Genomic DNA, 22,166 nt, shown 5'->3' with positions numbered 1-22,166 from the left:
CTCCTTGTGCTGTTGACTGGAGGTGGCTGGGCAGATGTCCCAGAGGCAGGAATCAAATCTCCCGGCTTCCTGGCAGCAGGGAACTGCACTGACAGAAAAAATCAGTCAGGAACTGAGATACGTTGCTATCTCTCCACGTTTTCCACCAAAGACTGCAGAAAGGCTTTCATTCACTTACAGCAAGGAAGTTTTCTTTGCTGAAACAAGGGGTGTACTTGTTCATCTGAAGCATGAAACCACCACCAGTGGAAAACTGGCTGTATTTCCACTGCGGAGAAACATCTTACCTTTCTCAAAATGCTGTTCTGTCTTTTGTTTTCCTTTACATTAAGGACCATTTCCAGTAAACTTCTGGGGAGCCGAATTGGCCACCCAGTTCCAACAGAAGGTGCAAGTGATTTCCTTATGAAAACTCTTAATTCAACACTTCTGCTTTCACTTGTTCCCGCATATCTTCAGCAGATTGAGAAAATGCACAGAAAATTCACAGCAATTGCTTTTCTTCCTTGTGTGTGCATTAAAGCCTGCTCGAGAAGAGGCGGGTCAGATAAGTGCTTAAAGATGCTCGCCATTCAGACATGTGCTCTGCATGTTTTCCCTGCCTTGCTTCAGTTTGTAGCTCCGTTCCATTTGCTGCCCAGACTGCAGCTCCAGTCTTCACCAGGGGCTGAGTTATTTTGGCTCATTTATTGGTTTGATGGTGGGAGCCATTATGAAATCAGGACCATGAGAACACAGTGTGTTGATTCCTTTCTGTCCCAAGCAGGATTTGGCTCCTTAGTTTGGAGTAAAGAAAAGGAGAAAACAAGCTTTGCATCCATGTAACCAGCTCTTGAGCGTTAAGCATTGTTTTGCCTTTCCTGTTTCGTTTTCCTTCTGCATTTCTGTTTGTTCCCACTGCAGGTTGATGTGGGATAATAGTGCTGTTGTGTACTGACATCACTTAATCCTGCTTGTGAAAGTCACTTCCCCCTGTGGTTTATGTTTATTTTACACTACCTGTCCCTGTGGAGGCCTCTGGAAGCAGTCCCCTGGGGGGACTAGGCCATATATCACAGTTTCTGTATGGCTTTTTAGGAGCCTTGCCTTCATCTCCATGCTCTGCCTTTGCAAGATCTGACTGCTAGATATGGTGGTATTGCTTACAAGGTAAACAGGAGCTGAAGCTGTAGTTGTGATCAGATTGAGTTCTGATAGTTTCAGGAGAGATGCACGATAGCATGATCAGCAAGTTTTGCCAATGTTTTCATTCCCCCCACCCATTTTCACTGCATTCCAGTTAATTAGAAATTTGGATTTTGTATTTTCTCATACAGAAGCCAGGAGAGCCTTTCCCAAGGGAACAGAAAACCTCATGCATCCATCTGCTGTGCTGACCATTCTTTAAAAATAGCAAGATCAGCCGTGTGACCAGGTCAGAGGCTGTGCTGAGAAGCATTCAAGCAGGAGGAGTTGCTGCCTTTCCTGTGGCAGCGCTTGAAGCCGTTCTTTTGGCAGCTTGTGTTTCCACCCATTCATTGTAGGAGCACTTCCTTCCTCATTAGCAAAAGTACCTGGAAGCCCAGAATTGTGTCATGAGATGGGAAGTGTTTTCCAATGGTTGTCTGTGTAATTATATTCTTAGGGTGTAGCTTTATACAGTGCCCAGTATTTGTGCACATAGTTCTCTCCTGTTAGAAATAGGGCACTCAGTTCTGGCGCGCTGCCACGTCTCTCTCTTAATAGCATTAGCAGAGGAAACCTGAAAGGTTGATCCCTTCCTCTGATAGCTTCTTGTTTTGGGAGTCGGGTGCTCTATCTGATCTGGGAGTGTCTGGCAGGATCGCAGTTAATTTGGCAGGAGTCAGTAGGGTGACAGAGAAGGCCCTGCTTAAAAGGTAAGAACTGTGGCTGCTGATGCTTCAGATGCTCTGACAACCGTTTGATTGAGTTCAGCTCTGAATTTAGGATGCAGATTGCTGTTACAATTAGCAACTGCTTATGAACACCCTTTCTCCCTGATCCCAGTGCCGAGTGGATGTTGAGTAAGGTTTCTGTTAGAGTGTTTATCTCCTGCCATCTAACCCAAATAAACGTTCCTAACGTCATTGACCTTTGGGGCATCCTGTAACGCCCCTCTTAATGATGGAAGGCTGTTCTGAAACAAACAATCAAAGGCAGCAAATTGAAGATGTTGAAAGATGCCATCTCTGGAAGGGCTGTGTGTGCCACGCTACTTTCAGTGTATGTAAACTGTCAGGTCTGGACAGGCTGCCTTCCTGCTGCTCCCAGGAGATTGCTCTGAACTCAGAGCGCTCCTTGTGGAAATGCTTCCCAAGTGATGGAGCTTTATCTAAATCTGCTTCAGTGGGGAGAGGGGAGGGATCTCTTCCTGCTCTCTCTTCTTCCCTGTGCTGGCCATTTGCTGTCGCAGGTCAGAATCCCTCATGACGGGAGACTTAACAGCAGTTGGAAAGAGGAAAATGTCTTTTCTCAAGGGGTCTGGTTGCTTTCTAGCTTCTCAAAGATTATTTTGAAGTTCTTTGCTGAAAGCAAAGTCATGGAGTTGGAGGTCGTGCAGCCATAGCTGAGGCCTTGCTGACCCTGCAAAAAAACAGAGAAAAAACAAGCGCTGATTTGCTTCTAAGATAAACTGTTGCCTCTGATTTTGTGGAGGGCAGAGGACTGGTTTCATTCCAACAGTTGTCTTGAATGGACTCTCCCCTCCCAAAATAAGCCTGGCTTTTATGGGATGATAGGGCTTCTCAGGGTGGTGCACCTCCCAGACCCCATGGCAGCAATTCCTGCTGCAGCTGCTGGCTGGGCTGGGCTGGGTGGGCACAGCAGGAATGGTGCCATATGGACCTCATCTCCACCGCAGGGTGTTTTTCCACTTTCAAAGTATGCTGCATTCTTGGCTCTTGTCCCAGCATGGCTGCATAGCTGGAATTCCTGGGCTGCTTGAGCAGGAGGAAGGAGGGGTCTTCCTGGCTGCTTTCTGCGACATGCAAACAGTGCTGAGAGACTGGAAGTTGAGAACAGCTTGGCTAATCAATGCCAGCACACCAAAGGCTTTTCTGTGCTGTTCCCTTCGTTTAGCAGCGAGCTGAGAGCATGCCTGCATCATTTAATGATTGTTTGTGGATCACACTGGGTCTCATCGCTGGGGCAGCAGATTGCTGAGCAAGTTCTCGAGAGCCATTGCAGTGTGTTGGTGGGAGATGCATGTGCTCCATCCACTTTGCTCCTGTTCTTTTTCTGAGGGGTGAGCCTGGGACTTGGGGCATTAGTTGGCATGTTAGCGCCAGTGAGATCATGAAATACCAGGGAGACAGGGGAGGCATAATGAATCTGCTGAGCCAAGATGATGTCATGAGCCCAGAGTCTTACCAGGGATTTAGTGTTTTGTGCCATGCAAGTGAAAATGAATAAATGTAGAGCATTTATCCAGGCAGAAAGTAAATACAGAGATTAGACTTGTCATTGTTACTGAGGCAGCTCCAAAAGCAGACGGTGTCCCTGGAGCCAGGGCTACTCAGCCATGAAGAAATGGGCAGGAAGAGAGAGGAGCCTGCCCTAGCACCCGTCTCCTTTTAGCCACAGGCATGTGGTAGGGATTTGCATTTTGATTATTCTTCAGTAGTCTTTTAAGCTCTCTTTCCAAAGCATCTCCCTCTGCTCCTCTGTGTTATGGCCGTGAGTTGCATTGGGTGCACAGGGAGCGCTGCCAGAGCTGCAGCACGACGGAGGGGAGCTGGAGGATTGAGCTGGTAGAAGGTAAAGTCTGGCCTCTGACCTTTGTTTCCTTTCCTGCTTGTAGTGGAGAAGCTTCTGTTCCCAGGCTAGGAGCCTGAGGCGATTCTCAGTTCAGATTTTTAAGCTTATATATTGTAGAGAAGGGAGAAAAATACCACCGCCAAGCTGGGTGTTGCTGCAAGGTGCGGGTGATGGACCGAGCTTTGGTTCTTATCAATTTAATTCATTTCTCCTGAATTTTCCAATTCATGCTTTTGTTTCCCTTTCTTCCTTTACTCTGTCACTTCTCAGCAAGCTGAGCTGCTTGGGAGCTGTGTAGTGCAAGAGGTTATTCACTCAGAGGGTGGTGAGGCACTGAACAGGTTGCCCAAGGAGGCTGTGGATGCCCCATCCCTGCAGGCATTCAAGGCCAGGCTGGATGTGGCTCTGGGCAGCCTGGGCTGCTGGTTGGCGACCTGCACACAGCAGAGGGGTTGAAACTGGATGAGCATTGTGGTCCTTTTCAACTCAGGCCATTCTGTGATTCTCTGATTCTGTGATATTGCTCCAAGCAACCACCACAGCTCCACAGCTGTATTTCAGCCTGGGTTTGGGATGACACGGTTATTCCTTAGTCCACAGGGCTACAATTCAGATCTCACTAGTGACTGAGCTCTACAAGCTGTAAGATAAACTCCCCTCCAGCAGGTTTAGCATTGTTGTCTTTTCATTATTTATTTTTCTGGTGGATGTCAGCTGTGTTCTGTTCTTGTTTTGTAGTCACCCTGATGGCACATCTTACCAGCACCAGATGTTAAAAGGCAGAGGATTGCTCATGTTTTTCTTGGCGCAGCATACTCCCACTGCACCCTGCTTAATATTATCAGAACAGTAATCTGATGATTAGGAGAGATGGTGAAATGAAGCTTTATGTAGATGATCTTCTTTCATCTCTTCAGCTGACTCTTGGAGGCACTGCATTAAAGGATTGGTTTGATAAGGAATTCAGGGCTCCTGAGGGCAATTATCATTTTTACTCCCAGTATTTCTCAGATGGAAAGGAGTGAAAGCATCTACTGCTGTAATCTCCTTTGTCCTTCAGCGCTGCTCTGAAGGCACAATCCAGTCACCTCTCACTGTGAACTGTGTATTCTGGAACGGTCTTGACACAGTAGCTGTTAAATTACAGGGCTGGAGCAAACGGCATCTTAAATTGGGATCCAGTGGAAAATCCCAGCAAAGCAGAAAGCCCTCAGAGTGCTTTTCCCTGCTGAGATGCTTCCAGCACACTCAGAGCCGTGGTTTCTGTATACCTTCGCATCCCTTCAGCCAGTCTGGTGCTGTCCAGGTGTGCTCTGTTGCTCACTGCTGCAGCACCTGGTGTCCCTCCGTGCTGATCACCCCATTGCCACCATCCATCCTGCCCTGGGCTGCTGTTTGTGGAAGGGCTCACCTCACCATCAAACTTGCCCGCCCAGGTAACAATTCCTGCTCTAACACGTGGAGGAGAAAATAAGGTTGCCTCTGTTCAGGGCTGCCTGTGGGCACGGAGGTGCCTTTGTTAGAATTACCTTGTGCTGTCACTGCTAAGCTGCTGCTGATCTAATCACTTTTTCTCTTGTCTGTCTCCTTCCTTTTCCCATCTTCTATGTTTTTGTGTTGTGCATCTCTGCGTCCCCGTAGTACAAGTCTGTGTTTAGGTCCTACTCGCAGGACTTTGTGCCTCACAACCAAGTCTCCGTACCTCCTTTCCTGTCTTCTACCTCCTCCTCCTGCTCCACCGCACCCTTTCCGCCCGTCCACCCGTCTCCGAGCTCTGACCTCGCAGTGCCAGCCACGGCCAGCCCGTCTCCCAGCACTGGGGATGTGCCAAACTCCTCTTCGCAGGAGAGCAGCTTTAACGGGAGTGCTCCTGTCTGCCTTCCTTCTGAAACCTCTCTCACTGATTCTCTGCAGACGCCTTCGGTGAGACTATCCAAAGAGGTGATCGTGTGCACCTTAACGCAAGGCCGGGCTTGTTTTTGTTTTAAAGGAATGTCACTTGTGTTAATACTTGTGATTTGGTTTCCAAACTTGCGTGTGAATGCAGAGAGAGTTTTCTGTACAAAAACGATGGCTGTAAATCTGAGCAACCCCACAGGTTTGAGAGGTTGGAAACATAAAATGTCAAATGCTGGTGAAGGGGAGAGGAAGAGAAGTTGCTATAGCTTCCTGCAATTGTGATACAAATCAGAGGAAGGTAAAGGAGTGCTTGGTGAGGTTGGCTCCCAGCAGTGCTTCACATCCTGCAGGAGCTGCATCTCTGCTCTCCTGCTCCCTGAGTCCCTGGTGAGCCCCAGGAGCAGTGACTTAGCTCAGCTCTGCACTCTCCTTACATAAGCCACTACTTTCTGTGGGCTTCTGCTGTCCCCAGCTGCCAGCACTGCTGGCACTCAGTGCAAAGTGTAACGCAGTGCTGGAGTTGGGCTGAAAGCTGTTTCCTCAGTTCAAGGTCCCTGGTTGGTTTAGCAGGCCAGTAGGCAGGTTACTTCTTTAAGCACCTCATTTACAAGGCGATTTCTCATCTGTGTGTTGCAAAACCTACGGTTGATGGGATCAGAACCTCAACTCTGCCTCTTCACAGTACTGAGAAGAGGGACATACACCACAGAAATCAGTTTTTCACCTTTTAGACCTGACCTTGCTGTTGCATCTTTGTTGTTTTGAGTCCTTGTAAGCACCCAGCAGCCCTCAAGTCTGGCTCAGCCTGGCTCCTCAGGGCTGGCAGCGGCACAATGGCGCTTGTGCTCGGGCTCTGAACGCTTAACAGCTGCACGCTGGATGTCCTCATGTGCACTGTGCACCTGCACAGCTCCCATAGCAGCTCTCGCTACGCAGTGCCTGCTGCTGTCCTGCTGCAGCTCAGGGCCTTCAGGACAGTCCTTGAGAACTCCGGTCTGGTCACCTCTGGGAACGTGCAGCTGGAGGACGGGCTGCCACCTCGGTGATGGCACCGCAGGGCGCAAGTGCTTGCTACCAGCCAACGCTGCCCAGGGGCACCGTCACGTATTTCCTTTCATCCTGTCTCCCCTAGAGTGAAAACGCCAGTGAGGAGGCTGGTGAGGGTGAATACGTCAATCTGTATTCCTCTGGCCAGAGCAACGGGGAACTCCCTCATGCTGGAGGAGTAAGTAACCGGGAGAGGCCACGCTCTGGGAAGGGGCTGCCTGGTGCATGCTGAGCTCACACTGTGGCCCGGCCCCTGCACACCCCGGGGTGCCCGGTCCCCTTGCTGGTGGTCCCTTCGCTTGCCCTCTCCTGGCTTGCAGGCTTCGGTGGCCTCCTGTTCTGATGCTGAGAGCCCCGGCAGGATGGAGGGATGGCTTTGCCTTCCTCTGTGGCCCATTTGTGCTTTGCTGTTTGTTTGGAGCTGCTTGCGTAAGGTTCCCTTTTAGAGAGCTGCACTCTGACCAGCACGGTCTTCTGTCTGTGTTTACTCTTGTAATCGCTTTGGCTTTCCTATTTCAATAAATAAAGCCTTGTGCTCCCCTTTTTTAATTCTTATTTTTCCTTCCCCACTTGGGTACGAAATGATTGATCAACAGCACCGTAACCACGCACTGCTTCTTCCTTCCCTCCAGCCTCCTATCTGAGCTGTTGCCTTGAGATGGGACATACCCCATGGCAGGGAGGTGCCACCTTCCTGCTGTGTCACCCTGAGCTTTGTGCTGCTCCCTTTGCCAGCCCTCACCTAGAGTGGCCCATCTGCAGGATGTTTCCAAAACCTTTATCCCTGCTGGCATTAAATATCCCAGGAGACGGTGCTCCCATCATTCCCCTTCATTAGGACAGCCCCAGCCCTCTGGGCAATCACTAACTGATTCTTAACTTGGAAGCAAAGGACTTTACAGATAGATGCAGCCTGGAGAAATTCCACAGGCGCTGACAAATCTCAGCTCCCCGGTGCACCTTCCCCACCAAAGCTGGGCAGGTTTAGAGGTGCTTTCAGTCCTGTCAGTTCAGTAGGTGGAATGTCCAAGGTTCGCTTTGCATGACGTTCAATAATTCTGAACTCCAGCACTGTTAGATTAATATCCCCATTTGCCATTCATGGCTGTTTCTCTCTTTAATAAACGGCTAATTTAAAGTGCTGCAACTCTATTTTCTCCGAGCTGTCCACCTGCTGTTCCATGCTGTGTTCGGGTGGTTCTGCTTGTTTGCATTAGCCTCATTTCCACAGCCATGAATTGTGAAGTGGAAGCGTTCCATCATTGTGTGAGCTCTTCTGATGGAGGAGAAGGGAGTAGGAAAGGCACTTTGCATCCCCCCCTCCCCAAGGCAGTCTGGTCTTTTGGGGGCTGTAACTGAGAGGGGAACTGAAACTGGAGAGCTTGGAGCTGGCTGTGTCCATTCTGATTAAAGCAGAAGGCAAGTGTATTTCAACAGTAAGGGCTGGAAAAAAAAAAAAGCAATGAGAGAGTTAAAATTCAAGACAACAGCTGACTTGTGTTGTAACTTTCAGCATCATTTCACAACGTTAAAGGCAAACAATACTAATTGCACTAGTCTCCAGAGATGGTCCCAAATTTCCTATCTAATTAACTTCTGTGTTTTCCTGGCATTTGGCATTAACTTGCATCAGTCTTTAACTGCTCTGAAGGAATTTACAGCAAAGAGCCGTTTAGAGGCAGTAAGACTGTAAATGCAGGCTTGGCTGTGGTGCAGGATCCAGGACAAAAATGAAAAACTTCCTTCTCTTTGCAGGAATCTCCCTCTGTCAAAGACGGCCATTCCAAAGACTCCACTTCAAACAGCAGTGCCATGGGGAAGGAAGGCAAAGATGGTGCTGAGAGGTGAGCCTGGCTCCCCTGTTACAGCTGCTTCCCTGCTTGGAGGTGTGCAGAGCACCAGCAATGTTCCTCTCTCCCTTTCCTCTGCTAGGGCTCATTGTGGCTGCCTCTTCTGCCCCCAGCCCTTCAGGTTTTAAGCCTATTCAGTTGGGTTTTTTTGCACAGTGGCAGAGCAGTGGGATCCTACTGCAGAAGGAGGATCAAGGCAAGATGTCATTAGTTAACTCAGCAAGCCAGTAGGGGTTAATGCAGCCTGTGTTTGTCATTGCAAGGCCATCTAATTGGCAGTCCTGTCAGAGACACTGGCTGCTCCCTCCTGCTTCCAGGGAAACGTGAAAAAAGTCTGTGTCACTGCTGGGAAATAGTCTTCAAGAAGGGAATTTCTTCCTAACCCTGCTAGTTAAAGGCTGGCAGAGGCCCCAGAGCAGGAGTCTTTATATCCCTTCTAATGCTCTTAGCTATCATTTGCCTATGTAAATGAAGAGGTGCAGGCTGTGACAGATGGGCTTCAGTAGGAGTGGAGTGAGTGCTTCCCTGCTGCTCGAGATTGCTCTTCAATTGCATTTCTGAGGCAAAAATAGAGAACAGCATTGTTTTGTGTGTGACAGTCAACTTCCCTCCTCCTATTTTCTGCAGTTGGTTTGAGGGTTTTAATCCCTGCAGTGAAGGAGGCAATACAGCAGTGCTCTGCAAAGCTCAGTGCAGATCGTTGCACCAAATTCTGACCTGTGCCTGAGGAAAGCTGTAAGGGATGTGCACTTTTTTCATTTTCTTATGAATGCAGGCATCGAGAAAGTGCCCAGGTGCAAGAGCACCTGTCTGTGGAGTAATGTGCACCAAAAAAGTGGTCAGGATGCCAAATCTTCCTGCAGAAAGAGTATATGTATGTATATATATATATATATATAATTTTTTTTTGTCAGATCACAGCCCATAGCAGCAGCATTTGGAGCATGTTTAGTCTTTGTACATTTGAGGGAGGGCTTAGATTTGTGTGCACTAATAATCTGGTGAATTAAGGAGATGTGAAAGTGTGTGTATTCATGCAGGGCATGGTAAAATCCTTTGTGCCAGAAATCCAGGCAGGTCCTAAAGGTTGGTTTGTTTTTCACGTGGTGCACAAAGTAACAGAATTACTGCTAGACCTGTAGGCTTGTTTGCAAAAGCTTTACCTCCAGGCCTTCTGTGTGCTTACTGCTACTTAGTGAGGATCTGTTCACTGAGAGCTCAGGTGGACTCAGCACCTCGATCATCAGATGGACGACAACACTGATGGTTGTTTGCCTGTTTTTTACAGGCAGCAGCAGTCACCAGATGCTTTGGAATCGTCACAGCTGGAGGAAGAGGTGGATGAGCTCTCCCTTATCGACCACAGTGAAATTATGGCTAGGTTAACACTGAAGCAAGAGGTGGGCTCCTTCGGGGTGTTGTTCATGTTCTTTGGTTTATATTCTACTGAGAGCTGGTTTTCTGAAGGCATGGTTAGCATGTTTCCCAAACAGGACATTGCGTTGCTGATGGAGAAGCCAATGTAAGAAATGACTTTGTTTCTGGCTTGGGTGCATTCCCAGACACCGTTGCTTACTGTGCTCTTCAACCAAGCTGTTTTTTCATGCAGCTTGAGGGAATACACAAGCTTTTGAAGCTTTCAGATTTATCAGGGGCTATTCTGAACAATAGAAAGAACTTGTCATTTACTGACACTTTAGAAGTGTTCTTTGGGCAGCTGAGAGAGAGAATGAGAAGCTGTTGCTGATTCCATAAGTAGTATTTTATGTGTCTTGCCAGAGAGTCACTTGAATTCACATTTTAGAAATAGCTGCTCAATGGCTGCAAGTCTGTGGGTTTTTTTCCAGTGTTTTGCATATTAAAATAACAGGTTTAGATAAGGGAAGCCAAGCATGATTCCAGTCTGACCTGCAGGAATATTTCCATCAGCTTTAAAAAAAAAAAAACACACAAAAACAACAGTCATTGCTGATCGTTTTGGAGTAGCAGATCTGCATCAGCCCTTAACTTTTTTCTTCCTTTTTTCTTCCTTTATGGTCTGCATATTATAAACAATAGAGTACTGCTCCTGCACCCCATTTCCTGCAGCGTGGGAACCACTGGCTGACTGATAGATGAGTTCTGCATATTTTCAGTTGCAAATAGCAGGAGCTAAAAGAGGGATGTTCTCAAAGCAATGAGGCAGGGGTCAAGGAGTTAGCAGGGCTGTTCTTCTGCTCCTGGTTATTGGATTGCTTCAGGTGACCTCCAGCCAAATAGTTCCAGATTAGGGAATTAACTTGCTAGGTTTTTGATGTTCCAGGGGCATGCAAGTTGAATGCACGACCTCTCACCCCACAGCCACTGTGGTACATGATCCTGCACTTTGAGACAGTTCACACAGAGCTGCTGTTCTGTTAATGGTCTTTTGGGAGCATTTGGGAGTCTGGGATATTTCTCTTCATTCTTCTGTGGCCAGAAGGTTCAGCTTTCACTGTGCTTCACAGCCTGGTTTTAAGGAGTCAAAGGCCCTGCGTGGTAATCGACCCAAATCCTCATCTGGGACACCAAATGTTTGACTCAAATTCCAGGATTAGCCCAGCGCTTTGAGATCGTGCCCCAACTTGAGCTGCAAACAGTGCCAGGAACAGTGTGTGCTCTGCCAGTCAGTGCTGAGTTTGAGCCCCAGAGATGGTAAACCAGACCGGAGCTTGGGTTGTGTGTAAAGCACTTCTGTTCTCACTGCAGGGAGATGATGGGCCTGATGTCCGCGGAGGATCTGGAGATATTTTGTTGGTGCATGCGACGGAGACCGACAGGAAAGGTACAGGGGATGCCCCGAAACAAAGCTGGGGAGTATGACCTGATGTGGGCTTTTGCTGCTGGGCTTCTGCACCTCTGTGGTGTGAGCAGTTACGATGTGACTCTTGCTGCTGGACCAGCTCTGAAGAGCTCTGCATTAATCATCCCCTGAGTTGCAGGGGGGATTGTGCTTATCTTTGGTGAAACAGAGGTAAGCTGGATAAGCGCCTGGTCATTCCATTTAACAGCAGGGCTGGAATTAACTCCTCATGGCCCTGGAGCCAGTGGAACTGCTGCCACAGTGTCTCCAGGCCTGCTGAGGGCAGATGTTGTCTTCTGAAAGTGCAGAAGTGATGGAGGCTTTTGTACCCGTGGCCATCAGGCAGCCTGGTGGCACTGCTGCCACCCCCTCCTCACTGCCTCATCCAGCTCTGTACCACTACCCCTAGACCAGGGCAGGGAGGGGATTTACTGCATGTGAAATGAGATGTGGAGGAGAGAGCCAGGGGTGGCAGCTCCTAGCTCTGTTTGTTACAGCCCCACTCTCAATCCAGCCCCAGTCACCACCCACGTGGAGCAGCTCCTTTCTGAGAGCTGTGACACACACAGTCGTTGCAGCATTTCCAGAGAGTGATTTTGAATCTGCCAAATGCATTTGTGCTGATGGCCTTTAACCAGAATTGATCTCCTTATCTCCTGGGATGCAAGGCGAAATGTTCTAACCCTCTGAACCACTCAGCTCTCATATTTTAGAGGTTTGATAGCCAAAGGGGAGATATCTTTCATGTGCATTTTTAAATGGCAGCTCTTATGCTGTAGCATAAGGTGTTTCCAATTACTTACAGCACCATTCAGCTAGCAGGAAAATCCTTCCCTTGGCAGATATATTTCCCTATTTACGTCAGGCATCAAATCCAGGCACAGAGGACCAAAGTTAGGAGCATACTAGAGAGAAGGAGGCAATTCATTGCCCTGTGGTTAGATAAGTACATTAAAAAAAAAAATCTAAATGGAAATGCCCCATGTACAAAAGCCAAAACTGGAATAGAGAAGCTCTGATTTGCTCTTGCTCTTCTCCAGAACAAGCATCACATTGGAAGAACTTCCCCACTGTGTTTAAAGACACCACTTGACAAAGGGATGTGTGCTCAACCACCAGTTCCTGAATGGGGAGCTCAGAGGAGGCTGCAGGCAGTGAGGCTGTGGAGAACCTCTCGAGATGAGGAAAAAGCAGAGCAGGATTCTGAATGCACAGCAGGACAGGGGGAGAGGATGGGCAGGGGGGGAGCGGTGCATTTCTCAGGGCAGTCGCACAGCTCAGCCTTGCATGCTCTGCCAAGCTGCTGATCTGAATGGAGCACGGAGGAATTTGTGCTATGCTAACCCAGTGTTTGGGTGACTGAGAGGGTTAATGAATTAAGCTTACAATGAGAAGAATTCAGGGCTTGTAAATCAATCAGCCAAACAGCACAGAGGGGTACAGTTAAGAGGCTTTCCTTTAAAGATGAATTTCTTGGCAGCTTTGAGTGCCAGAGCAGACCAGCTGTATTACCTCACGTTGCCTTTTGGGCAGATGGGAACCCAGAATAAATGCAACACCACGCCCTGCTGCATGATGCTTCTTGTCCATTTGAGTTTCCTAAAAGAGCTAAATGGAATAAGGGATGAAAGGAGGCTTGTGGTCTTTGGGATCAAAATCCATGGTCAGTTAAGTGCTCGCAGCCGCGTGCGAGTGCAGGATTACAGCTGGAGCAAGCCTAGGGCTCACCCCTGACATGACCACCCAGCCTCCAGCTTTACAGCTTACATCTGATCGCTTTAGCCAAGAGCCAGCAGCACGCTCTGCTTTCAGAGCGCGAGGAAGAAGCATCTCTGTGAGGCTGCTGCCAAGAGGAGCACTGCAGGTAGCGACGCACGGCTCTCACGCCGTTCCCTGCTTTCCCACCCTTCCCTGCACAGTGGGCTCACGTTCTGACATGTGGGTGTGGGTGTGGGGTGCTCCCTGTCCTGGTGGAACGTGCACAGCCAAGCCTGGGCAGGCCCAGCAAGAGCCTTCCCCTGTGGGTGCTGCTGAGCCTCTCCAGTGGTTGCAGCAGGGCAGCATGCCATCCCACTGCAGATGCTGACTGCAGCACAGCTTGGTTTGATATCAGGCCTAATTAACTTCCATTTTGATCACATGGCAGCGTTCGTGTCGTGGCAGGGTCACACACGGGGCAGAGTCAGTTTTTGCTGTGCAATTTACTCCTTTGGTTGAAAATAATCAGATATTTACGCTGCCCTGAGGCAGACTTCCTGGAATACAGCGAGGGCAGAGAGGCTGCAGCACCAAGCCATCACACTGAAATATGAGTGTTCCTGTTCAGGAGGGAAGTGAATGTCTTCTGCAGGGCTCTGTGCTGGCTGAGCAGTAAAGGCAGAGCAGGCACCCACCTCTCATTGTCAAATCTTCTCTTTAAAGCATCCCCAGGGCTTTCAGCACATTTGAATTTGACCTGTTACTACAGTTCCTGTCCCACAGACAGGTGTGTTTCACCAATCCCTTTGGTGGTGGCATAAGCTTGAAAGCAAATTGAAGTACTGCAAATGGGAGCCAGCCTAGGGGACAGGGCAGCTCCTGCTCTTGTGCCTAAGGGTCCATCTGCTGGTGAGAAACAACAGCACAACTTTCCTGTACGGCTCATCCTTGTCAAAATGTGTCTGTGTCGGTGTCCTCTTTCTGTGAGGCTGGATTCAGTCTTACATGAAGCCTTGTTTTCTGCAGGCAGAGTTGACTGAGGCTTCCTTGTCTTTCTCTGTAGATCTGGTGCTGTACTGTGAAGCCTTCCTGACTACATACAGGACATTTATTACCCCTGAAGAGCTCATCAAGAAGCTGCAGTACAGATATCCTTTTCCATGAATGGCAATTCGCCCCAGGGAGCAGAGCAGAGCAGTCGTCATGGAGGGAGCTGGTGGTGAGCTGGCTGGTCACAAACCTGCTGAGAGCATTGTGCTGTGATCGCCCTGCAGGTGCCCTGAGCAGCACTTCCTTCATCTCTGCTGCCTACAAATAGGAAATGCCGCAGGGCAGGTCTGTAGGAAGCAGAGTGCTGGACCTGAGTGTGGTGTCCTGGGGGCCCTGGCAGGAGAGAAGAGCAGTTCAGATGTTCTGTACAGAACTGGGGAAGTTGTCATTTGTTTGTCCATTCTGGTCTGTAGAATGGGGATCGTGTGTCCGTCCTTCAGAGGGGCTGAGAGAATTGCTTGGGCAGATGTAGGTTAACACCAGCGATGGCTAAACTGTCAAGTCCTATTCTCCTTCTCATTACAAGAAATGCAACACAGAAGATAATGTCCTCTTAGCCTCCAGCTCTGAGCTTGTATCTGCTAACGAGGCCAGGGCTGCACGTGCAGTGTGAGTGTTAGTGCTTCTGGCAGCGCAGAGCAGGCTGAGCACGCTGCACGCAGTGCCTCCCTTGGCTCTGTCCTTGTCACCCCCAGAGCCTGGTGAGCTCTGCTCCTGCTCACACCCACCACAAAAGCAGCCTGATGTCACCCTGCCCCGAGCCACAGCTCATCACTGCCATCTGCAGCAGGGACGGCCTCCCTCTCTCCTGCTGGGATCAGTGCTGCCAAGGACACTGCAGAATCTCCTTGGGGAGCAGCTGTCGGTGGAAGCATTGGCTGGGGCTCTCCTTCAGGCCCTCTTTGATATTTGGCTTGCAGTTTCTCTCTCCATTTGTGCACCTGGTGGAAACGTGCTCGGCCTCTGCTGTCTCCTTCACTGCCTCTCCCCATTTGGGCAGAGAGGAAGGTGGAGGTGACGTCTGAGATCTGTTAGGAGACCTGATGAGGGAGGGAGGCAGTCTGGTGTGGGAGATGGCAGTAGAGGAGTGCAGCTCGTTAAATGCCACCTTAGAGGCAGTAGTCTGAGGGTCCACCTGCCCTGCTAGCATCAGCTTTGCAAGGCACAAGGACCCCCTCACACCCCTGCTGCATCCCTGGTGGCAGCTCAGTGCCATGTTAATTAGAGCCATAGCAGTGTCCTCCATCTCCTAGAAACTCAACACCAGCTTTAATCAAGATGGAGTAATACCCGTTCTGATGTTCCTCAGGGCAGCTGTTAATTGTTCTAGCGGTTGATTCTTTAATTTGCAACCAACATATGAGAAGTTTTGCCACTTCCCAGATACGTTTAAGAAGCGAGTCAGTAAGAACACCTTCTTCGTGCTGGTGAGAGTGGTGGATGAGCTGTGGTGAGTTGCCTTCATAGTTTTGGGGTGGGAGCTGCACAGTCTGTAACAACACCTGCGTCCTGGACTCGTCGTCCTGATGCCTGCCCTGGCTTTGCCATCTTTCAGCTTAGTGGAGCTGACAGAGGAGATCCTCAAGCTGCTGATGGACCTGGTGTTCCGGCTGGTCTGCAACGGGGAGCTGAGCCTCGCCAGAGTGCTGCGCAAAAACATCCTGGACAAAGTGGATCAGAAGAAGATGCTGAGATATGCCAACTCCATCAAACCTCTTGCAGCCCGAGGGGTGGCAGCCAGGTGAGGAAGCACACATGTGGCTATTTTCTTGGTCCTTTCTCAGGAGCAGGGCATCCCTTTTATTTGGACGCAAGGCTTTTCTCAGTCTAAACTAGAAGAAAGGAAAGAAAGCGGGTTACATTTTCATATTCTTTCTTCTTCATCTTTCTTTCCTGCAGGCCGGGGACCTTGCATGATTTCCACAGTCATGAAATAGCCGAGCAGCTGACCCTCCTGGATGCTGAACTCTTCTATAAAATCGAGGTACGAAGACAAGGATGGGGGGAGGGCAGAGGGAGAGACCTGCACACATCCCTCTGCAATCTCTGGTATTCCCAGCATAATGCAGAGGACAGCTGAACTTGTGTCAGCAAAAGACCACGGCCACAGGCTGTGGCTGGGAATCCTGAGGCAGAAATCCCATGATAACGTGTGGTGTTCTGCCACCCCTCTGTTTTTCTTCCTGGGCAGATACCAGAAGTTTTGCTTTGGGCGAAAGAGCAAAATGAAGAGAAGAGCCCCAACCTGACGCAGTTCACAGAGCACTTTAATAACATGTCCTACTGGTAAGGAGCTCACAGCACCCATGGCACTGAGCCGTGCCTAACCTCCCCTGTCTTAGAGCTCAGGATATTCCTTGCATATTGCACATGCCTTGCAGTTGGGCTCCTGTAAGTGGGATCACACGTGTATTTTTGGCCAGGAAGTAGATATACAAGTTTGGTGGAGCTCAAGAGAAATAACATGATGAGTTCTGGAGGGCACTGTAACATGGAGGAATAACCCAGTACCACTGAGCCCTTCCAACAAACGTTCCCCTTGCAAACGAATGCGCCCTGAATGATCACTGTTCTCATCCTTGGAATTATTCCTCACTCAGTTTGAGTTGGAGATATCAGAAACTTTTCAGTGTGGTTGATCCATGCTTAATAGTTGTCAGTTTTGTAAATGGAACGAGAGGAAATCTGAGATCTGCTGAAGTGAGTTTATCCTTCTCTGTTCTTCCAGGGTCCGTTCCATAATAATGCTGCAAGAGAAAGCCCAGGACCGAGAGAGGCTGCTCCTTAAGTTTATCAAGATCATGAAGGTATCAGCTCAGTGCTGTGAATCACCCATGCTGTTCTTTAGCAGCAGAGTGGGACGTGCCAGATGGTAAAGCTGTTTTATGTTCTGAGGCATTACAGATCTCTGTGTAACTCGTATATTTTCCCTCTTCACAGCACTTACGAAAGCTGAATAATTTTAATTCCTATCTGGCCATTCTTTCTGCACTGGATTCTGCACCCATCCGAAGGCTGGAGTGGCAGAAACAAACCTCAGAGGTGAGGAACAGCGCAAGGCTTTTATGTGTAGGGGAAAAAGGATAACTGTGGTTGTGATATGAAGCAGCAGGGTGAGTTTTAACAGCTCAGCAGCATGACAGGGTGGAGGGGTGGTGGATGAATGCTCTTCAGTGGGCGTAATGGCACAGTGCTGGCAGCCTGCAGTGCTGCAGGGCTTTCTGACAGCTGTAGGAGTGCCAGCACTGCCCCGGGCTGAGGGAACAGCTGCTTCCTCCCTGTGCAGTGAAGCTTTGGTGGAGCTGAAAGCAGTGAAGTTCTGTGAGAACACAAACTGAGCAAACTGAGCTGGTGGTGTTTGCAGGGTGGCGTCAACTCCCCAGGAGAGAGGTTACAAAGATAAAGGGGTGACTGGGGGCTTTGTGTTCTGCAGGGCCTGGCTGAGTACTGCACTCTGATCGACAGCTCCTCGTCCTTCCGCGCCTACCGGGCAGCCCTGGCTGATGTGGAACCTCCCTGCATCCCATACCTGTGAGTCGGTGCTTCCTTTCTTCTGCCTTTACTTCTGTGCATTCCAGCAGTTCCTTCCGTGGTTTCTCAGCAGTGTCAGCCCAGCTGAGCACTTAGCCTCTGTGCTACATCTAAAATGACGTCGCTGTGCCACGTCAGACCCACGTGCCCTCTCGGAGCAGTTCTGTCCTGCAGCAGGGAGGCAGCCCTTGGCACAGCTCCCCTTTGTGACACTGCGTTCCCAGTGCAGGATGACTGGTTTTCTCCATCTGCTGCCACCGCTGAGGATCTCATTCCCTTTTATAACTGTGGATCAGAGCTCAGACCACCTGCTGCTGCTGTTTCAGATGCTTTATGTCTGGACTTTCTTTTAGTGAGGGTGACTGGCAAAGGAAAGATTCAGTGGCTGAATCTTCAGCAGACACCTTTTACCTATACTTTCTTTGTGGTCTATTCACTGCAAGGCAAGTTTTCCATGAGCTGTAGTGGGTCCCACAGCTTCAAGCTGCTGCTTGCTCCTCTGAAACAGCTCAGATTCTTATGGTTGAGAAGAGCTGTTCCATTAAGAATCTCCCTTAGCAAACACAGGTGCTTCATCCTGTTGACTTGAAGCCCTTCCCTTCTTCTGCAGGGGCTCTCAGGTCCAGGTGGCACATTTGCTCTTGCACCAGTAGAACTTCTGATCTCGCTTTCTTCCATTGTACAATTCCTGGAGGAAGGAGAGTCGCCTGGTGGGGGACTGGGGAGGGCTGCAGGGGGTGCAGAGGGTGGTAATGAGCACAGCAGCTGTTCTTGCTCTCAGCTGCACTTAACACCTGAGCACCTCCATGTCTGCTGCCAGGGAGACGTTCCCCTCCAGTTTAAAAGTGAAGCTGGTCAGGTTCTGTGTGGCTGCCCTTGGCTGGCTCTCCTGCCCATGTATGGCAAACCTCTATGCTTGTTTTCCTACTCTCTGGCTCTATGCCCTTTTCTCTCTTTCAGAGGCCTAATTCTGCAGGACCTGACCTTTGTTCATCTGGGAAACCCAGACTACATCGACAGCAAGGTGAACTTCTCCAAGCGCTGGCAGCAGTTTAACATCCTGGACAGCATGAGGTGCTTCCAACAGGTGTAAGTGAGGCAGTGGGGTCTGAGCCGGGTACTGTGGGGGCACAGGAGGGACAACATCGAGGTGGAGCTGTAAGGGGACCTGGCTGTGACATGATTACAGTGCTTGTGGTCTGCTCCCCTCCCTGGGTTAGATAAGATTACTGAGTTGTGATGGTGTTTTTCCAGTATTGCTTTTAGAAACCCTGTCTTTGTTTTCCTACTCTTTCTTTCCATGGCAGATTTTGCTGTGGCTGAGAACAGAGGTTCTCAGGAACACAAAGAGCTTTCCTCAGTGGATATGGAATGGCCTGGGTTGGAAAGGAGCACAATGCTCATCTGGTTCCAAGCCCCTGCTGTGTGCAGGGCCACCAACCAGCAGCCCAGGCTGCCCAGAGCCACATCCAGCCTGGCCTTGAATGCCTGCAGGGATGGGGCATCCACAGCCTCCTTGGGCAACCTGTTCCAGTGCCTCACCACCCTCTGCATGAAAAACTTCCTCCTGATATCCAACCTGATGATGTTTTGTCCCCTTGGTGTCACAGCCCATCACAAGCTGTGGGCTCAGGTGACACAGAACGCAGCGCAGGCTCTGTGTGGGGACGTGCCGGGGGTCCCTCAGCCCCTCGTTTAACTGCAGCCCTTCTCTGTGGTTCTGCAGACATTACGACATCAGGAGGAACGACGACATCGTGTCATTCTTCAACGACTTCAGCGACCACCTGGCAGAGGAGGCGCTGTGGGAACTGTCCCTCAAAATCAAACCTCGCAACATTACGAGGCGGAAAACAGACAGGGAGGAGAAAACTTAGGAAGAGGGTTTGTGCGAGCGAGGAGAATTGCTCGGCAGGCGCACGGAGGGCAGCTATGAGACTGGAGTTCAGTATTTGTACCTGTTACGGGGTGACATGGCCTCTCTCCGGGCTGGCAGCGACTTCGGGGCTGTGAGCGTTGGCAGAGCGGTGGCCGCCGCGCGGACGGCAGCAGGCTGAGAGTGGGCAGCGCTCGCCTCCCTCCTCCTCCCATCCCTCTGTGCCATCGAGCAGCTTTTCCACCAGGGAGAGAGCTTTGTGGAAGGAGGGTGCCAGGCAACGTGTTACTGATGGTGTTTGGAAACACGCGGGCTTTTGTCTTCATCCCGGATGGAGGGTGAGCAGAGCTCGGCGCCCGCGGGCTCATCTCATGGTGTTCGCAGGCAGCAGCTGAGGCTTTTCCCAGGAAGATGGGGGTGAAGGAGCCCCGCTGCCTGCCGGAGGGCTGGGCTTGTTTACAGGGGGCTTCGCTTTGCCCCACATCTCTCTCGCCTTCTCAGTGAGGTGAAGGCACCGCTAATGGATACAGAAGAGGCACTGAATGGTGGGCAGGGAGCCGCCGTCTCCAGCCATCGTCCCCCCCTCCTCCTCTCAGATCTCACTATTTAAGCCACAGTGATCCCTCTGACCCTTGGAAATGTTGATAGTGGTACCGCGCTCACCTGCCCTGTGGGCCCGTATCTTGTAGTGATGGTACTAGCTTTTGCACAGTAAATTCTGTAGTATATGACTGTAAATATTAGTATTTAGAATCCGTTGGAGATTTTTCTTTTTGATGCATGTCTGAATACCGATGGGTTTATAGGAAAAAAAAAAAGTGCAAAACATGATGTGTATAAAACTCACAACAGTGACAGCATCGTTCCGAGTGCTGGAAGGAAAGAGGCTGAGGGCTGCCCCAGGGCACTGGAGGAGCCAGCAGCCCCTCCCTGGGGCTGTAAGGAGCTCAGTGCTCCTGGCCCCCTCCATTCCTCTCCTTGTTGCCAAATGGTTCTCATCCCAGTGACCCACGGTGCTGTGCTCAGAAGCCCCTTTCTGCCCCATCCCCAGCACTGCCCGCACCCCTCGCTCCCCTCCTGTTCCGTGTGCCTTACTCAGCCCTTCCATCCCCACTTTGTGTCCCCATCCCCTCTCCCAGGCTGTTCCCCCCTCCTTCCTTTCTGGCCCCATTCAGTTGTTTACAGCGTGGGTCGTGGTTCTGAGCACATGCTGTAGGTTTTACCCCCTCGCAAGGCCTTCTGCAGAGCCGTGTCCCACAGTGGCAGGTTTTTCAGAGCTCCCTGCAGCTCAGGGCAGTGGCTCACATGGGATGTTTTACAGAGCATCCTCGCTTTACTTCTCCATCGCAGGTCAGTGTTTGCCAAGCTCCTGTTTGTTCCGGGTGGATCAGAGTTACGAGCATTTCCTTCTGCAGATTGCAAAGCCTTGCCTGGCCATGCCTGCAGCGCGGTGCTTTGCTCCGCTCATGAGGTTGCACCCAACATCATCATTTTCCCACTGGCACCGGGGCTGCAAGTGCAGGACAGCCTGGTGTGTGAGGTGAGCTGTGCTCTGTGCTGCACAGCCCGCAGCAGCAGGAGGAGCGGAGCCCTGGCTGTGCTGTGGCACTGAGTCAGAACATTTCAAAACCTTTTATTTTTTTATGGCACTGTTAACAGCCCTGGGGCTGCGCACTATGCCCGGCCAAAGCTTTGCAATCCCCAAAGCAGGAAGTGATTTTTATTTTCCTTTGTAAATAGGATTTAAAGAAAGCAACACAATGAGATGGAAATGGCAAACGCAGCCCCTCCACCTGGTGCAGAGCTGTGCTGCCCCATCGCTGCTGTGTGCTGCAGGAGTGACAGCGCAGGGGCAGCACTACGATGGCCCCAGCACTCCAGGTCCCCACGTTCTGGGGATGAAGGGAGCAGCAGTGCTTTGCCCAGGGCTCCATGCAGAGGGATGGGGTTGGGGGCATCCGGCTCTCAGCTCACCTCTCCCCTGGGGGTCTCTGTTCTCCCAGGGGCAGGCAGGGTGAAGCGATGTGCTTTGCTATCAGCACTGGGCTGCTCCCCAGCCTCCCCGCAGCCCAGCTGTTTGGCTGTATGATATATTATATACCACTAACCCAGTCCCAACGGTGGCATCTTCCTGCAAACATTTCAAACCTGTAACTTTTATATTAAAGACAAATAAATACCAGTAACAAACCTGCCTAACGATCCTGTTTACAGTGCATGCAGCAGTCTGTGGATTAAAGTGACAATCGAATCCGCTCCTCAAGTTGGTGTGGCCTCGTGTTTTCTCACATCCCCCTCCGGCTTCTCCTCTGCCATTGGCCCTTTTTGCTGTACATCACTTGCTCCCTCACTGTGGACCCCCCCCCCCTCCAAGCACAGCCCAGGGCCCTGCAGGGAACATCTCTTCCTGTCCTCCTCTGGGCACTGATGGGAACAGAGGGCTCTGAACCCTTTGCTGCAGCCCAGCCCGCGGCTTGGCCATAAATAACCCCCGAGCGGCTGCCGGTGCTATTTCAGTCCTGGATGAGGTTCAAAATTCCTCTGTAAATAATGGGCAGAAGGAGGATGCTCAGACGCTGAGCAGCACGCGACGCCGGCTGTGAGTGTGGGGGCCTTGGAGGAAGTCCCAGGTTGACCG

At 50.4% G+C, this 22,166-nt stretch overlaps 1 protein-coding gene and 1 long non-coding RNA gene across 7 annotated transcripts in view; one reads left to right on the top strand and one right to left on the bottom strand.

Annotated features, from left to right (window-relative positions):
* The window catches only part of RAPGEF1 (Rap guanine nucleotide exchange factor 1), a 76,640-nt gene extending 54,849 nt beyond the window's left edge, over positions 1-21,791 (top strand). For 5 of the 6 annotated variants that reach the window (XM_042831052.1, XM_042831053.1, XM_042831049.1 and 2 more), the window contains 14 exons: positions 6,788-6,880; positions 8,458-8,546; positions 9,841-9,952; positions 11,280-11,355; positions 14,135-14,219; positions 15,479-15,571; positions 15,677-15,862; positions 16,021-16,105; positions 16,313-16,407; positions 16,850-16,928; positions 17,062-17,163; positions 17,555-17,652; positions 18,613-18,741; positions 19,379-21,791. In XM_042831052.1, coding sequence (XP_042686986.1) covers positions 6,788-6,880; positions 8,458-8,546; positions 9,841-9,952; positions 11,280-11,355; positions 14,135-14,219; positions 15,479-15,571; positions 15,677-15,862; positions 16,021-16,105; positions 16,313-16,407; positions 16,850-16,928; positions 17,062-17,163; positions 17,555-17,652; positions 18,613-18,741; positions 19,379-19,529 — 1,473 coding nt within the window. In that variant the 3' untranslated portion in view covers positions 19,530-21,791. The remainder of the gene's footprint in view (positions 1-6,787; positions 6,881-8,457; positions 8,547-9,840; positions 9,953-11,279; positions 11,356-14,134; positions 14,220-15,478; positions 15,572-15,676; positions 15,863-16,020; positions 16,106-16,312; positions 16,408-16,849; positions 16,929-17,061; positions 17,164-17,554; positions 17,653-18,612; positions 18,742-19,378) is intronic. The other variant, XM_042831051.1, reaches the window with a different exon arrangement.
* Positions 7,782-17,767, bottom strand: LOC122166918. The gene is made up of 2 exons (XR_006170903.1): positions 17,651-17,767; positions 7,782-8,145 (listed from the first exon to the last, which is right to left on the bottom strand). It is a non-coding gene; the product is annotated as an uncharacterized LOC122166918 (long non-coding RNA).
* Positions 21,792-22,166: the final 375 nt, after the last annotated feature.

This window comes from Centrocercus urophasianus, unplaced genomic scaffold (genome assembly GCF_019232065.1).
Source record: "Centrocercus urophasianus isolate 14NV4802_14NV808 unplaced genomic scaffold, USGS_Curo_1.0 seq_34, whole genome shotgun sequence".
Taxonomy (NCBI): Eukaryota; Metazoa; Chordata; class Aves; order Galliformes; family Phasianidae; genus Centrocercus; species Centrocercus urophasianus.
This window is presented reverse-complemented; position numbering and strand designations above follow the sequence as displayed.